The 18,884-nt window shown below is 40.9% G+C and overlaps 1 protein-coding gene across 1 annotated transcript in view; it reads left to right on the top strand.

Annotated features, from left to right (window-relative positions):
* Window positions 1-18,884, top strand: part of DPYD (dihydropyrimidine dehydrogenase) — a 1,751,827-nt gene that overhangs the window by 1,505,276 nt on the left and 227,667 nt on the right. The window contains exon 19 of the mRNA XM_063941496.1: window positions 14,293-14,472. Coding sequence (XP_063797566.1) covers window positions 14,293-14,472 — 180 coding nt within the window. The remainder of the gene's footprint in view (window positions 1-14,292; window positions 14,473-18,884) is intronic.

Raw genomic sequence — 18,884 nt, 5'->3', positions numbered from 1 at the left:
AGACAGCTATTGATTAAATGCCATGGGACCAACATTAATTATCATTCGCTATAGCCACATATTGCTGCAATGTTTTACACTACTTACTGTATCAAAAAGATCTTGCCGGGACAGGAACTCCAATAAAAGAAGAGCTTAACACTGATAATAAGGATTGTGGTCTGCAGCTCTTTCTGGCCTAATGCAGGAGATATCGCTGATATCTTCTTCGTTATACTCTTGCTAAATAGCTCCAATACTTCAATTATTTTTAAAAGTTTCTTGACAAATAGGCCCATTCATCTTCTGAAACTCTGTACTATAGTACTAACTGCTGAAAAGTGTCCACAGCAGTCTTCCACAGTCTGTGGTGCAGTTAAAGGCTAATTGCAGCCAAACATTATTATTATTATATTGCATTGTCCCACCCCTTTAGTTGCAGGATTGCAAGGGCCCACCCGATGCCAGTGCTCCTGCGCATCAGTTATGGCCTTGCTTTACCTTATCAGAAGAATGCCAAACAGTACCATATTTTTGTAAATTAATTTATAGCCATGAAGTTCTCAGTCACGGTCCTCAAGACACCCCAATGGTCCAGGATTGAATCCATGTTTGGAAACTGATTGCTTAATTAGCACCTCAGTCATTTGATTTAACCATCTGTGCTGAGCTAAGGATATACCTAAAATCTGCATGAGGGGGTGCCTTGGGGACCGCATTTGAGAACATCTGTTATAGCCTATACATAAGTTAAATAAGGGTGGTGCAACATTATTGATTTCACTTTGCTGACTTGTGTTCTTTAAGTCACTGCGAACACTTAAAACCACATTTTGTGAGTAAAATGTGGGGAATGAGATGAATATTCTATCAACAGTTAACAATGTCACTCATTTCTAGTTTCTGTATCTCTAATATCTAGTTAGATCTAATATTTGGGGAACGCGTTGAGCTAGGTCTGTGGTTTTGAGTTAGACTTGGGATACGTACAGCGTAAAAATTTGGCCTTTGTTTCCACGCTGAGATACCAGGTTACATGGTGAATCCATTCCACTCAAAACCTTACATGCAATTAAGTAATGGTAGAGCTGCTATGATGTCAAAAAAGAACATTTATATCCATGTTTTATTTTATAACCGTACCTCGTATCCAGGGGAGGACTGATCGAATTAGCAGTGGTTAGCAGAAGCAGCGCAATGCAATTAATCTGCTCCTGGCATCTCCCTTATTATACAGGGCGCACTGTTGCCAAGGGGAGGGTTTGTCTGTGATAACCAGGTTTGAAGGAAGAGTAGGGGCAGAGCCCCTGGGATCCTTCCTCCTCTGTCCTCTGATGGGTGGGTGCATTACTGATTTGTTATCAGGTAACTTACAGCTGGGAACATTTGCATACCCTCCAACATGACCCTTTCCATTAGGTACAAAATTCTCTGTCCCTGGACTTTCTTGCCTGTGGCAATTACAGAGGCGGGGCTGCAGCACAGTCCAAAATTCAAATAGGGGAGCCACACCAACTGCCAGTGAGTCCAGGCCGGCGATGTTTGGCAGTGTTTGGGCCAGCAGTTGGTGCGGCTCCCCTATTTGAATTTTGGACTGTGCTGCAGCCCAACCTCTGTAACTGCCACTGGCAAGAAAGTCCAGGAACAGAGCATTTTGTACCTAATGGAATGGGTCATGTTGGAAGGTTTGAATTTGTGTTCTAAGTGAGGCCGTCTGCTTGCTATTGCTCTATGCGCCAGCATGGTCAGCCGGATCCTGCCCATATCTCATAAAAATAGTACTGTAAAACACTATGGGCCTGATGTAGCTCTACACATCTTCTGTTGTGACCACCCCCTATCCATACACTTTGCTACTAGTCATCATCATCAAGGTGTACTTGCAGACTACAATATTCAACTCTACAAAGTCTGTAGACACATCAGTGACCTATTTTATGTAAGAATGGCCTGTTACAACTTACAACCCAGTTCCACAACAACTTTTACAAGTATAAAATAAATATAAGTGAAGTGACATTTTTATGAGCTTGCAACAGTCATACAGATGTACAGTATCTTTCTTCATCTTGAGGTTTTTCATCTTCCGAGTATGTATGCATCGTGGCAGCAAATACCCGCAGCCTGTTGCGACTAGTCAGGACACACTATTAGTGGCAAAAGAATGTACGATAAGCCTGGACATATCTGTACATGCATATTCTCAGTTTTGCAGGATGCACTACAAGCAGGTGTATGATTAACTGCGCATTGACCCTTTGTGTCCTTATTCATACTAATCTATAGCTTAAATTGCTTAAGAAAATATAAGGTTGATAGAGAAGTTTCTTCCAATAATAATGGAACAATTGACTAATGTGCTGAGAGTTGAGGGCTAAGGCATATGTTATCATACTGCTGTCTAAGAAGCCTAAAGGGGGGCTGAAGAAGACATAACTGAGTAGATGTATTTTCTGGTTTCTCCTTTATGTGATGTAGTATCAAAAGTATTTTACAAGGACTGTCTGCTTCTAGTGCTGCTCTTCTCAGTATTCCATCATCAGACAAGATAATTACAGGGCTGTGACATGCACATCTAAGCAGCACCAGCCAAAAACACTACTGGCTATCTCTGGGAGTAATGATCATGCTGGGCTTTTTATATTTCAGAGTCATTCAGAGGACAGCTGTATTTGTGAAACTACTTGGCACCTGGATATGGATATTGAAGGTCCTTATAGACACATACCCCTCTTTCACCACCAAAATCATATCTTATCCTTGAAGCATACATTTCAGGGTGTAAAATGAAAAACACCTGTTAGATGGGAAAACCAGTTTTTGATGCAATGGTCTTTGCTCCTATAGGAGACGATGTACCTAACCTTCTAAAGAAGAGACACAGTAACTGCCCATAGCAACCTATCAGCTTATAGTTATCATTTTGTAGCATGTACTAAATAAATGATAGCTGGAAGCTGATTGGTTATTATGGCAATTTCTCCACTTGTCCTCTTTACATAGAATTTGCTGGCAGATAAGAACCACTTGGTTCATATAGTCTGCCCTTTTAGAAGGTTAGGTAGACTGAATCCTGTTAATGTTTAATAATTGCTTACACTGGGTATTCATCCTTTTTTTGTGGATTAAACTAATATTCAGAAGGATATAAACTGTCACAAAGTTGTCCATACTTCAGTGACGTCTAGTTCCTAACAAATTAATATACTGCATTTTTATGTATATTGATCCAGTCCAGTGACAGATTTTACCTACAGTACCACACACCCAATGAGCCTCCCTCACCCCAGTTACATCTGGTGTGTAGGTGGAGTTAGTGACAGTGACTTCACATTGGAAGTCACTCTACTAATCACATCCAATACCAGACTCCTCCCCTGGACTGTCAGTCCGGTAAAATAACTGTCGTCCCTGCATTTTGTACAGAAGTCTTGAACTTTGATGAGTTATTGAGTCTGCTCTTGAGAATGAACCCTGGGATTTTAGAGATTAGTAGGGCATATCTGAATATGCAATACTTGTCATCCACAACTAATAATTATTCAGCGGTTATGTAAATGATACCAACAGTATTTACTTCACTCTATTCTGAGTTTTATAATAGCAGTTGTTATTAGGAGATGGTCATTGGCATAAAACAGATTCAAATTGATAGCTTTATTGCATGATGAAAGTGCATTTTAAATTTTATACCATTATTATTGTGTGTTTACAACACACAATTTATTTTTCATTATATGCAATATATTGTGTAAGCTAGCCTGGAAGTGTGATGCAGTTTAGAATCTGAAGAACAGCAGCTAAGAGCAGATTGCTGTTTACATGCTCACGGATCGAAGGTAAGTTAATCCGGTAGCAGTTAATGATTAGTGCAAGAATTCATGATGTAGAACTAATGTCGGTGATAAATATTTACAGCTTTTCTAAGTGCTCATTCTTTAGCTGAACGACAGTAGATTGTGGATAAGACACTCTTGAATACTACAAATAAAATAGCACTTTTCAGCAGCTGGGGAAGAGAGATTTAGCAAGGAGAAGTATATGAATCAAGTTAAAATTGGTCATGGAATCGCTAGAGTGACCTTAACTGTAGCAATTTCATAGCACATTATATCACATTTAAGGTTGAATTACAATTAAGCAAATTAGTTTGGTATATTGTGAATTCTTCCACTTGCCTAAAATATTTCATTTTGTGAGAAGTTCAGAATTCTGTAAAGTATTGATTATGGAAAAATGCAAATTACTTGTACAGTACTTCTACTTGGTGAATATGTTATGTGGAGAAGGAGACACATACTGTACAGTATTTGCTGAGGTCTTGTGAGATTAACCTGAACTGTGATTTGCCTTGCACTAATTTAAATTGTGTTGTCATATATTTGGTTACACATTTGAATTTATAATGACAGATGGATTGGATTTGTATCACTCAAATTAAAATGTGCTGTGCATAGGTACCTGTTTGTATATGAGCAAAGATGCATCTTAGGTTTGCCACATCTGAACTTTGAGTTTCAGTTATATTAAGATACGTACAACCTTAAATCTCACATTTAGATGCACATTGAGCAAAGATGTGACAATCCATCATCATCAACTACAAAACTTGTATCTAGGGGATGTAGTTAAAATGCATCAAATTCCCAATGGTGCTTGGGATCCTGGCATCAAAATACAGATGCCTGGAATCCCAAATGTTCTTTTAGCGGCTTGTGTCCTGCCGCAGGTGGTGGGAGATTAGGTTTAGGCATTAGAAGGGGGGTTAGGGATAGGGTGCAGTGATAGGAAGGGGATGGTTAGGAACCAGGATGGGGGTGTTAGGCACTTAGGGTTAGGCACCAGGTGGGGAGGGTTAGGTTTAGGCAGCGGGGAAGGGAGGGTAAGGGTTAGGCACCACTGGGGAGGGTTAGGCACTACTGTGGACGGTTAGGGTTAAGCACCCACAAGGGAGGGTTAGGGTAGGGGCCAGGTGAGGGTTACGGTACTTTCTGGGTGGTTTTCGGGATTCTGATGGATGGGATGCCACTGTCGGTATTCTGCCCGCCGGCATCCCGTCCATCGGTATATCATACCTTATCCATATTGAGTTGTGCAAAATATAAGTTTTATACTGAAATCAAGGCTTGCATTAAAAGTTCCTGGAACTAGCTACTTTAAGGAGGCATACAACTATAGTCTGGAGCTATGCCCCATCATCATGTAAGATCTACATGGAAATGTTATGACACTATAAAAAGTTTTATACCTGTTCCGTTCCATCTACCAGTGCCCTGCTTATTGCTAAAATATTTCAAAATAACTCAAATTAAGATGCATCACAAAAGGCAGTGTCTACCTTGAATCCCCACCTGCATGTTAATCCCCCTGATCTGCTTCTTCAAGCACAAAGATTCAAAGTGCCCAGTGTGTCTAAAAAAGGACACAAGTTGTGCCCATGCACAGTGAGGCAATTTTACATCAAGCTATGTGTGTGTTATCAGGAAAAATATGGCATTGTGCTCTTTGTAATCTTTCTTCCATAGGGAGACTAAAACTGGCCATACAGTAGACCAACTTTCATTCAGCTAGTTTGTTGGTTAGAATTAATAGCTGCAATTTGCTCGCAAACACTGGAAAGCATTTCAGAACTGTCTTTCAGACTAGTTGGATACATCTGGTTTAAAAAACTTGTCTGAATGTCAGTTTTGTCCATTTTCTGGGGTTTGGGAACAAATTGCTGATTGCCGTTTGATCCCATGCATTACCAGATTTTCATTCCAACCAACCAACCAGTTGGATGTTTGAATGAAACTTGGTCTAGTGTATGGCCAGCTTACTGTACACAGGAGGTTTTATGTAAGAAGTAATGACAGAATTTGGATTGGGATGTCACTACTTGTGGTTCTGTCTCATCTGTTTCATCACCTGTTTTGGTAGAAATCTTTCATGCTTCATTTTTGCATTTCTCTTCCAATGTTCCTTTACTGATCCCCCATTTCTCATGTCCAGCTATCAGAACAGAACTCTGGTAGAGGTAAATGGCTCATATGTACATTCTATTGTAATGTGGTGGAAGTTCTGGAGCCATATATACAAAGATAAATGTCATATACAGTATGTTAAATTAATTCTAAATATCCTTAGCCAGAAAAGAACAAAAACTCGTGTTTTCTCTATAGGGGGTACAATTTTTGTTTAATAGTAGCTGTCATGTAACTTTCCCTGTGTGGGATTTAAGTTAGACAGAACCATCCATGCATCAGTGATGGGACTCTTGCATTACCCTAATTTCTGCAAATATAGTGTTGCTACCGAAGTGACATGAATTATCTGTCCAAGCACTAGGCATGTTATTATTATATAGCACTGCCACCTCCTTGACTTTTACCATGGCCAAGAACAGTGGTAACAGTGGTGTAACAATGTCCCGTGGCAACTTCAACAGTCACCACTCTATGCCATCCACCACACCTTCCCAATCCATCACCACCACGCCACCCTATACCACTCAGTATTATTTGCAGTGAGGGATCAGTGCAGAGGTTGGAATGCTACGTGACATTGTTAAATCTGTCCAACTGTGAATCACTTGCAGAAAAAAACCACAATAGGTTGGCACCTGTCGAGAGCCCAAAACATGAACTCTAGTTATTCTGCTTACTCTATAGCCTTGGCCGGGTACAAAACACATGGTTAGAATGGTGGGTTATTTTATAGTGGGAATGGTTTACATCTACTGTACATGAGGTTGTCTGGGGCTAATTACTTTTTTCAAGACATATTAGTGAGGGCCATAAAAGTGCTCAATGTAGTATCTAAACTCACTGAAGAAAACCAGGCATTGCTTAAGCACCACCAGTGCTACCCATGATGATGACAGCCAGGTGCCATAACTGCTTGCAATAAAAGGGCACATAAAGCTCTTGTAGTATATACATAATTTAGGTGATACACTAAACCAGGCATGTCCAAACTGCGGCCCTCCAGCTGTTGTGAAACTACATATCCCAGCATGCCCTGACACAGTTTTGCTGTCAGAGAATGCTAAAGCTGTGTCAGGGCATGCTGGGATGTGTAGTTTCACAACAGCTGGAGGGCCACAGTTTGGACATGCCTGCACTAAACACAATGCATCTATAATTAGCTCTGTAGTTTAGGGGAAGAATTGTATATATAAGTCTGAGAGTCTTTTGAAGACTAAACTTTGTATTGACTTTCACTGTAAGCAAGCAATCACTGTGTAATGAGCCACAGTGAGTTCAGGAGAAATCAACTTAATTACAGTGCAGTAATTTAATACTTACTGGTCACAGTCAAAATACTGCAGAGACGTTAAAATGTTAGTAAGAAAGCCAAGAGTCATTGATAATTTAAAGTTTAATATCTCCTGTTAAGGTTTTATGCAATGTTTATAACAAAAACAGATGACAGTAAGGGGGTCATTCCGACCCGATCGCTTGCTGCAGTTTATCGGAGCGCAGAGATCGGGTCGGATCTGCGCATGCGCTGGCACCGCAGTGCGCCGGTGCATGTTGGACGGCCAAAGGCCATTGTACCGTAGCGATCGCCTCTGCCTGATTGACAGGCAGAGGCGTTCGCTGGGTGGGAGGGGGCTGGACGGCCATTTAGGGGGCGCGGTCCGGCCAATGCAGGCATGGCCAGACCGTTGGGGGGGATGGGCCGCGGTGGCTGCATGATGTCACACGCAGCCGCTACGACCCGGGCAGCAAAGAGGTTCTCCTGGCCAGCCGCAGGAGCTGCGCTGGCCGGGAGTTACTCCTGAAATGCATAAGCATCGCCGCTGTGCAATGCTTTTGCATTTCTGTGGGAGGGGGGGGCGGCACTGACATGCGGGGCGGACTAGCCCTGTGTTGGGCGTCCCCCCGCATGTCTGAGTGCCTGATCGTAGCTGTGCTAAATTTAGCACAGCCACGATCAACTCGGAATGACCCCCTAAGTGTGATCGTCATATATCTACTGTAGGTATGTTTTGTAATTTTAATGGTAATATACCAGTATATGCTGTATTGCTCTAAAACTAAATGCAGCACTTCTGCAGCACAGCGGAGGGTAGTTTGGAGGGGTGTGGCAACGGGGGCAGTTCGGGTGTGTGGTGCAGCATAGGAGGCTGCATGTGAAATGCCACGGCTGCATGTTGCATTATCATAAGCACACCTTCCACTGTACAATGCTTAGATTACCACATTGTAGAGTGGGGGCATGGCTACAATGGCACGATTCAGTTCAAAGTGCATGCCCATTTCTTGTTCCTTGGAACTGCTGTCAAGAAATTAACTGGGGATTGCTATCAATGGTTAACTATTGATGCTAGATAGTTCTTAACCATTGGAATAAAACCATTGATGACTGAACCATTGGTGGCCCCCATTTGCACATGTATAAACCATTGTGATGCATGCACAGACCACAGCTGCTGCTTAACCAATGTACCATCCATTGATGATAAAACTATTTACCATGGGTGTCACTAACCACTGATGGTCAATGACCATTGCCAAAATCAATTTGCTCTAAGTTTGTGGATCTACTTAAAAATGCACATGGGGGTTCAGAGTTAGCTTTCACTTCAAAGTGAAACTTATTAATACTGTAGCAGCACCCCATTTATTTATTAACATTTTTTATTTTAATCTTAAAACACAGTGTGGAGATAAGTGGTGCAGATCACTCGGGCATGGCAGCAGATGAAAATCAGTGGTGCTTTATTGAGCAGAATGGGTGATAAACAGCACGGCAAACTTCAGTAATATAATCCAATAATTTCACACAATAGTTTTGACAGTGAATCCCTGGCTGAGTATCACCTCTTAGCATAGGGTTAGTGACTCCCACAGACCTCTGGGTAGCCCCTCCGTTATTATTGTCCTAATCCCAGCATGAAAATTATCTGCCATGGGGAGTTATAAAAGGTTCAGATTGGTTGGGGTCTTCATAATATCCAGCTCTCATTACCTACCCCAAGTGTCATCTCTCAGGTGACCCTCTACGGGGTCTGACACCTGGCTGTCTGGCATAGCTCAATGTTGGACAATAGGAAGTAAACATAAGAGATAATGGAACCTTAATTCACTCAATTCTTGATTGTCCCCAGTGGAGGGAGAATTGAACCCGTGAGGTGCTTTTTTTCCAGGGAGTTGTCACATTTGCCTTACAGGTACTTCTGGTATGGTCAAACATCTACCATATAATATCACATGGGAACACAGAACCACAAATTTAAATACAGCATCATAACATCAGTACAGGACTGCCATAATCACCAGGGTATGAAGTACTTAAAGAACACAGAGCTAGAAAGTACAATCTGGGTAGGGATTGAAATAAGGTGGTGTACACAGCATGATTTTGCTTGTACTACAATTACATATACAGGCACTCAAATAGGTCAAAGAAGGTTATACCCTTAGCATTATAGAGATGAGGTGACCAACCTCAAATACATATAATGCCAACAATATTCTAGTGCTCTGGGGCAGTAGTTCTCAAGCTGTGTGCAGTGGGTGTCTTGAATTGGTGATCCAGGACCGATTCAAATTATTTATGGTCAATTTAATAGGCAAAAACAGTGCGGATGGCTGGTAATCATAAAATATGTGGACAAACGTAAACAAATCCTGTTCTTCACCACATAACTGAACCTAAGGATGATATAAAAAAAATGTACTTAACATAATATTTATTTTTACATTTCTCAATAAAAAACTTTTGGCCTAGGGGTGCCATGAAAAAAATTCTGATACTCTAGTGTAGTGATTTTCAACCTTTTTAATAAAACTTTTTTTTTACCCTCACAGTAATAAAACACATTGTCATCCACTGTAATAAAGCACATTGGCCCCCGCAGTAATAAAACACCTTGGCCCATGCAGTAATAAAACACCTTGGCCCCACAGTAATGCCACACACTGCCCCCCATAGTAATCTCACTCATTGGCCTCACCCCCCCCCCCTTTCCAGTAATTCCACAAACTCTCCCCCCATATTAATTCCACATATAGCCTGCATCCCCAACCCAGCAATTCCACACACAGCCTGCCTCCCCCACAGTAATTCCACAAGTAGCCTACTTCCCCCCAGAAATTACACACCTAAATAAAAAAATAATTATTTTAATTTAACCTGAGGCTGTAAAAAGGCTCTCCCTCTCAGTCTGTGGTGGGAGCAGTGAGGAGAGCCGAGAAGGCATGGAGACTCCGGAGTCCTGCAGCACGGAGCAGCAGTGGGCGGGCGGCAAGGCTACTTGGAGTGTGTGAACTATGAATCACGCACGTCACCATAAGTCAAGGGCCGGCTGGTGGAAGAGAACAGGGATGGCGGAGACAGAAAGTGATGGCAGCGGGAGCCGGGCAGGTACCTCTGACAGGCATCTTTGGCGGGTGGTGGCAGCGGGCGTCTCTGGTGGGCAGCGGAACACATGTCAAGCGCCTACAGCACACTAATGTTCCGCGGCACAGTGGTTGAAAAACGCTGCTCTAGGGTGCCGTGATTCATAAAAGTTTGTGAACCACTGCTCTGGGGTATAGTTGTACCTGTTGATAGATTAATACTGTATGTACAGTACAGTGGTTGTAAAAATACAAATCCCTCCACTGACCATTATACAGTATGGTATGATCATGAAATGTAGGATGGCAAATTAAAATTGGATATCCAACAAATAACTAATGAGGAATCAAAATTACTCTACTATTAGGAAAACTTAATTATATCGTACTCTATGGTGTATCTGTACTCCTACAAATGTAGTTATGCTAATAGTCACAACTGCTATCCATTGTCCAATAACCATTTGCTAGAAACCATGATTGTTGTACAAAAGATATCAGAATAAAAATTATATATGTAAGACCTAGTGGCATCCTAAGTACTACTGTGTGTATCATACAGTAAGGGAACAATGCTCAGCTGTTTAAAGTGGAAGACTCTCACTAGGACTCTAGAGGTCTTATGCAATTGTGCTGGAGTTCCATAACATATATAACCAGGGGAGCAGACGGCACTCAAAGGAAGCAATCAAACAAAGTCATCACCATGGCATATGTGCTGTCATTCTTTCAGAGGACTTGTGTCCTCATTTATCAGGATATTTACTAACGCGATAGTAAAGTCACATACCTTATAATAGACATCTCCCAGTGCTCTCATCTTAACATCATCGTGATGCCTTCCAGCGTTCTGTACACCATGGTAGAGCAACAGAATGTGACTTTACTATATTATTAATAAATGTCCTGAAGAAGGAGGACACTGGTCCTCCAAAACATTCACAGCACTTATGCAGTGGTGGCATTTGTGACCAGTCTAAGTGAGCACTTGTTATAGGCGTGGAGTGCCGCACCTGTGTACCTCATCAATTTTGAAGTGGGGGCAACCAGCTAAACAACTCTTATGTTTATGGAGTACCAGTCCTGTGTGTGTGTGTGTGTGTGTGTGTGTGTGTGTGTGTGTGTGTGTGTATATATATATGTGTGTGTGTGTGTGTGTGTGTATATATGTATAAAATACTGTGTATATCTATATGCACGTAAGTTCAAAGATGCTGTATGCGAACATTTAACTTAGTTTACTAATGTCTACCTCCCTCACTATCCGAGCATAAAGAGGCACAAGCACCAATTCTGAGCAGGGACTTTTTTTGTAGTGAACATTCACAGTACAAATTTGCACATTTCACATGAAGCAAATGGACATATGCCCAATTTCCAAGTAAGCGGCAGCGATGTACACTCCAACCACACATATGTGTGGGTTCACTACGGCTGGCCGGCGGTCGGGCTCCCGGCGACCAGCATCCCGGCGCCGGGAGCCCGACCGCCGGCTTACCGACAGCTTGGCGAGCGCAAATGAGCCCCTTGCGGGCTCGCTGCGCTCGCCACGCTACGGGCACGGTGGCGCGCTACGCGCGCCACACTTTTTTATTCTCCCTCTATGGGGGTCGTGGACCCCCACGAGGGAAAATAATTGTCGGTATTCCGGCTGTCGAGCTCCCGGCGCCGGTATACTGAGCGCCGGGAGCCCGACCGCCGGCAAACAGAAGACCACCCATATGTGTGGTCCTCTGTAGTAAAACTAATGTACTGTATCGTATGCTAACATAACCTTAAAGCTATTCAAAGAAACTGGTTCCTATGGTTCTTTAAGAGTGAAGCTGGTCACATAATCCAATTAAATTAAATCAGACATTTGCCGCAAAATGGGCACATTGGGCCTGATTCTGGTGTTGCTGGAGTGAGCATAGCTGCTCCTTCCTTGGAAGCAGCAGCGGTGCATAGAAATGATAATGCAGCAGGGGACGCTTGGTATAAGTAGATGACTCCTGCATACATTAGAGATTCATGCTGCATCCTAGAATGCAGTATTTGATCACCTGTGACACCATCGGCTGGCTGCTTTACCTATGGGCTCACGCAAACCAGCTGCAGCAGCTCCAGCCAAGAGGATAGGAAATCTCCACCTTTTCCGACAGAAATTCTGTCTTCAGCATTTTCACAATGTTGCCTCCATTTTGGTAAACTGAATCCGTCGCCATCCCTGCCCTGACCCAAACAGCAGTAGACTGTCAATCTCTTGATGACTGCAGCTCTAGTGTGTCCAGTGACACAGGACTCGTACTGGACGTGCACAGTACAGCTCTGACACATGCGCAAAGTTCTAAACATCAGTACTTTGTATTATGTGTCTCAGATCCTTCTGGATCTGAATTTAGGCTAATTATAAGGTTTCTTGGAAATTGAAGGAATTAGGAATTGATTGATAAATACTGTGTATATGGTCATGTTGTAAACATGCTAACAAGCCCAAGTATAATTTGGTACATTAGGATTGACAGTACATCATCCAAGTGCTACCACCCAACTACTGGCACCCCAAGGCAGGGCTGCAACGGCAGACGTAGCAGCACCCCTGGACTGATACAGCAGACTTAGCAGCACCCCTGGACTGATATGACAGACTTAGCAGCACCCCTGGACTGGTACGGCAGTCTTAGCAGCACCCCTGGATTGATACGGCAGACTTAGCAAAACCCCTAGACTGAGACGGCAGACTTAGAAGCACCCCTGGACTGATACGGCAGACTTAGCAGCACCAGCGGACTAATACAGCAGACAGGACACCCCTGGACTGATATGGCGGACAGGGCACCCCATGCTTTATACAGCAGACAGAGCAACCCTGGACTGATATGACAGACAGGGTACCCCTGGACATATACAGCAGACAGAGCACCCCTGGCTGATACAGCAGACAGGGCACCTCTGGACTTATACAGCAGACAGAGCACCCCTTGACTCATGTACTTAATGGGAAATTCGCCAATGATGGTACTACTACTACTACTACTACTACTACTACCACTGTTTTGATTATAAAATTATAAATTGTCACTGGTTATTGAGAAGCAGAATCATACTATACTAACTAGATTGGGGGAGCTAATAATTAAGGTGACTGGGGCCATTACATACTGTATGTGGAAACAGTAGTTTATGCATATTTTAGGTAACTGGCCCAATCATCATTAGCGGCCCAAGTTTTCAGAGTTTGGTTGTGGGAACTTATGCCATCTTAAGGTGGCGTTCGTTCTCACAGCCTTTCTTCTTCCTATTGTAAGGAGGCCTTCCATGTGAAGAGGGATCATTTCAGATGCCTCTGCATCCTCCGACCCTCTCTGTTCATGAATGCACACTCATCCTGCCTGTCAATGTAAACTGTCACCACTACTTTTTAGTGGCAAAAGTGACAGTGCTAGGGATTGCAGGACAGCTACTTTTAGGACCTGCTGTCCCGCAACTGAAGCAAAACTACAATAAATTGCTCCAGTACTTTATCTGATGCTGCAACTCACAGTGAGCTGGATACCTAATTCATTTATGAGTGGAGGAGAGTGCATCGGGGCTTGATCATGAATAAGCCCCAAGTGTCTGTAGAGAAATAATGTATGTTAGACTCTTGGCAAGTTGCACTTTACATTATTGTTTGTTTTGTATGAGCGTAAAAATGTTTTGTCAATGCGGCTATCAACTTTACATCAAGGTGAACAGGGTTCTCAATGTTCTGAATGTGAATATAAATTAGTTTTATGTATACCATAATGAAGTCAAAAACATTTTTGCACATTAAATGGGGTTCCAAAAAAACACTAAGATCATCACTGAGACATGTCAGATCATGAGAATTCTTATTATGGCTGCACTGAAATAATTAATCTTTTCATGGCACTAGTGTTCAGATACTATATGCCTGTAAGGAACAAATGACATTAATAATTAGCCACAGTTCTTTCACCTTCCTAATGTTTTCTGTCTTTAGGTTTGCAGCGCTATACAGAATCAAGACTTCACTCTGATCGATGATTACTGCACAGGTCTGAAGGCTCTGCTTTACCTTATGAGTATTGATGAGCTTCAACACTGGGATGGCCAAAGCCCACCTACCCTACGTCACCAAAAAGGAAAGCCTGTTCCAAAAGTTGCAGACATAATAGGAAAGGTTAGTAGTGTTCTCCCTGAGCATGTTTATTTTTTCTTCAATTATGTTTTCTTGTATAAGAAACCATCAAATAAAACAAACAACAAAGTCAGATTTTTCCAAGCTGTAGGAGGCAAGAATATAATAGACATTTTTACCTTCATTATTTTTTAACAGCAATGTGTTTCCATGAATCTAACGGCATGTAATGGCCTTGATGTACATTTCCCATTCATAGTGTTCCATCATACGATGTCTACAGAATAATGCATATTCTAATGTAAAAATCTAACAAATATGCAATCATGAGGAAACAGTGCAAACATTTAGCTGTCTGCTGTGTAGTATCATACATAAACACAGCATGTAGAATTTATAACTTTCATTTATGCAATTACAAAGAAAATACAAAACAGAGACTGAATAAACCCAATATTTGGACATGATTTAAAGAGAAAACAAAATGCCTAGACATTATATCTCACTATGGGGCCTATTTATCACCATCTGCATCCTTGGATGAGGATGTCAAGTAATAAAATCGCTTGTTCACGTTGACAAAGGGGCGGGATGGGCCCGAAACGTTGGGATATGTCGTGATATTTTGAATACACTTTTTTTGATTTGAAAGACTCCGAGTGCCGCAGTTAATTTACATACACACAGTATATATATATATATATATATATATATACTGTGTGCTTGTATGTATATACTGTGTATATATTATATATATCTATATGTATATATATATATATATATATATATATATATATATACTCTGAAGGTCTAAAGGTCTTATTCCTGCCTCTAAATGATCCTTTGGTCCTTGAGTGTCCCCTCTATGTGCAAATTGTATGATCCTTTGTTGACTATTGTGGACGGCACAGGGTAAAATTATTTTTACTGGAAACGGTAACTTTGAGTACCAATATTTGTTTAACATAGCTTGCAAACCTTGTTTAAAAAAGGCCTGCTGATATATTATTATAAATAGATGTCTCTTTCACTGCTCAAATGAATTAATGTCATTTACAGTACTACTGAGATTAAGAATAATGCACAGCCCTTTTTAAGAGTTTGAGGGAAGACCAAAGTGGCTCCCAAAGTGAATCATGTTGTCTTTCACTGATCTACAGGCATGAACCTTTGGGACAGGAAGACCTTCTATACCCAATATCTAGAGTGATTTGACAAAGCTCACTATATATTTTGCAAAATATTTCACTTACTGTACCCAAAATACGAGCCATTGTGAATCAAAATAGGGCAGCATGTTCCTCTCTATCTACTCTGTTTCAATTCTTTTCCTCAATTTATTTTCCAATAGAGGTAATCATTTTACTCATTCCTGATGTCATTAGTGTAGGACACACATTAATCCTAATTTATAAAAATGTCTATCTTTATCTGTAATTGAAGTAATGGGGGTTATTAACTAAAGGTCCATTTCTATTGTGTTTTAAAACCCCAGAAACTCAACAAGCCCAATATCAATTTAGATCGATTTTTATTGCTTTAAAATCGATCAAATTCTATCTAAATCGACCTTTAGTAAATTTACCCAATGTGCCAGAATGTGACACAAAAGCCACAACCACTGACCTATTCCTCTGCATGAGGGTGGCAGGGCTAGAGGTAGGTAGTACTGCTATTTTTTTGTTTTTGTTTATGTTCTACTATAGTTTTTTTTTTACTGTAGAAGTTTGTTGTGACTTTTATGTACAGTCCAAAGTTCAGTTCGCTGTGTTCTAGTTTTCAATTTCAGCAACACAAGATCCTTTTTTCATCAGGCTTAATGAGAACACATGGAATAAAGTTAAAAATAAAACAGGTAAAGAACATCACTTTATGAGATTGTGTTTTCTCATGCAAACAGTCCTACAGAAGTGGGCACATTTACCGCCAAGCTCTGCATTCATTACTCATTTGTTTTTTTCTCAGCCATCTACTTTCTCAGAGTCAGAAATCTCATACATTTAGTACGAAGCGCACTTTCTGGATTGACTCATTTTCTGAATATTCTTTCAGTAGGTGCAGAGGGCAGAGGAAAATTACTTTCCCCACTGGTGTGGAAAAATCCTATGCATTTTCAACTATCTTAAGGTCTTCCAAGTTAACGGTTTAAATGTATGCATACATTTGTGTTTGTTTTACTGGAGAATTGCAGCTTACCTTTTTTCTATCCATTGTTCTGTACATACTACAGAAATACAATGTGTTACTGGTATATTAATAACAATTGACAGGACTTTTCTAAGGAATATATTTTTAGAAGGATAAAATCAACTCTTTTTTTTTTTTTTTAGCTACAGGAATCTCTGGGTTCCCATGAGACATCCAACAGAGATACAGGTTCCATATAATGTTAAATGACCATCCAAACCAAGTGATGATTTACAGCTTCCTGCTGGCTTGTGAACACTGAGATTTTCAGTAATTTGATTTTGATGTAGGAGCTTTATATTTCAGGGAAGTATTGTAAGAACTGATGGGGTTATTGGCTGGGTCTCCTGACTCAAAAGTAATCAAACAAATGTTTTTTTATAATCCCAATTAGAAAAATACAGTTTTATTCCCTCCACAGATGCATTAGTTGTACTGCTGTATTTACTGTAGATATAAATGGGCAATAACTTTCCATTTCTGAGAAATACCTTCTTGTGGATGGTTTACATGACCACTTGTGGCATAAGGCGTACGTAGATCATGTAATTGACCTTAACAAGAACCTTTAAGCTGCATTGAATTAAAGGTCAAAGCTCTTATTAATTGATGACTCGATTTTAATTTGCTAAACGGGTGTCCAAGAAGATGCTGCAATACTATTTGCTCTAGCCAATTAAATTCTACTAAATTGGGGGATTACTAACACATCTCCTTTCTAAGGTGCAAACTGTGCTGGAAAGGACTCACCAGCCTTTATTATGGCATATTACCAATTGGGAGTGTTATGGTATTGCTAGTGTAGAATATTTTCATTTAGGGAAATTACTTTGTGGCAAATGATCAATTCAGGGTATTATGGTTTTGCATATTATCAATTGTGGGCACTCCTGTGTGGCATATTATGCATCTCATCACAGTGAACCAAAGTGTATCACTAAAAACTAGCATTTGCCAATGGCTTCACTTGCTAGGATGCCTGTTAATTTTACAAAGACAGTAGTGCCATCTAATATTGTGAAGTTTATTTTATATTATATATATTGATTACAGAATGTCTTTGTTAAAAATACTTGCAGTTTTTCCTACAGGGGTTACCACAAAATGATGCTTGGGGCTACTAACTCGTCAGCAAGCCATGTAAAGCTGCCCATGGGAGAAGCAGCTGGTCCTGAGCTCTAAGCCTGAATCCATGAGCATTTAATAATACTAATAATAATAATACAGTTAATAATAATAATAATAATAATTGTATTCATATAGTGCTCTTTCTCCAATTGGACTAAAGGGGCTTAACAGATACATAGCATAATATAGTACAGAAACAAAGAAGTACAGAAAAGCTTTTCAGAAAATACAGACGCATGTAGATACTAAAGGGACATAATGGAAATGCTTGCGTAAACAGGAAAGTCTTGAATCTATTTTTGAAGGATTCTATAGTTGGAGCATCTCTCACTGTGCGGGGAAGTGAGTTCCATAGAGTCGGAGCCGCATGACTAAAATCTCGAACCCCAGATGAATTATGGGAGAGTCTAGGTATTGCCAAAGTGTTTGATTCTGGCTATGTTCCTCAGGTGAAAGAATGAGGATTTGGTTGTGGCTGATATCTGATGTCAAGCCACCATCCAGGACAACACCAAGATTCCGCACAAGATCAGTGGTTTGTAATTCTGAATCCCAAAGTCTTGGTGTATAATTCAGACCACCTGATCGCTCGCTAAGGTTTTTTTGCACTGCTGCGAGCAGATAGTAGCCGCCCATAGGGGAGTGTATTTTTTCTTTGCAAGTGTGCGAACGCATGTGCAGCCGAGCAGTACAAAAAAGTTTTGTGCAGTTTCTGAGTAGCCCAGGACTTAGTCAGCTGCTGCGATCACTTCATCCTTTCCAGGACCGGAATTGATGTCAGACACCGGCCCTACATCATTTTCTTAATATGGCACTCCAAGAAAAAGGTTTGGATGTCCCTGCTCTAAATGAAGTAATTATTACCACTGGAAATTGATGTCAATATCTCATCCAATAACACGTCATCTAGTTTTACATTTGGGTGCAATAAAAGGGATATTACTGTGGCTATTATACATTAAGCAAGAGTCCGTTTCCTTTGTTTATATATTAACAAGTATTTGTATTGTCCCAGTAAGCTCACAGCACATTACAATTGGGAAGAAGCACAGTAATAAAATAATACTGGATATTAATGTACTGAGAAAATAGTAACCTGATCACAAGCTTGATGCATACTTACTCTCCAAGAAGTTGAA

The sequence above is a fragment of the Pseudophryne corroboree genome, chromosome 9 (assembly GCF_028390025.1).
Source record: "Pseudophryne corroboree isolate aPseCor3 chromosome 9, aPseCor3.hap2, whole genome shotgun sequence".
NCBI classification, from domain to species: Eukaryota; Metazoa; Chordata; class Amphibia; order Anura; family Myobatrachidae; genus Pseudophryne; species Pseudophryne corroboree.
This window is presented reverse-complemented; position numbering and strand designations above follow the sequence as displayed.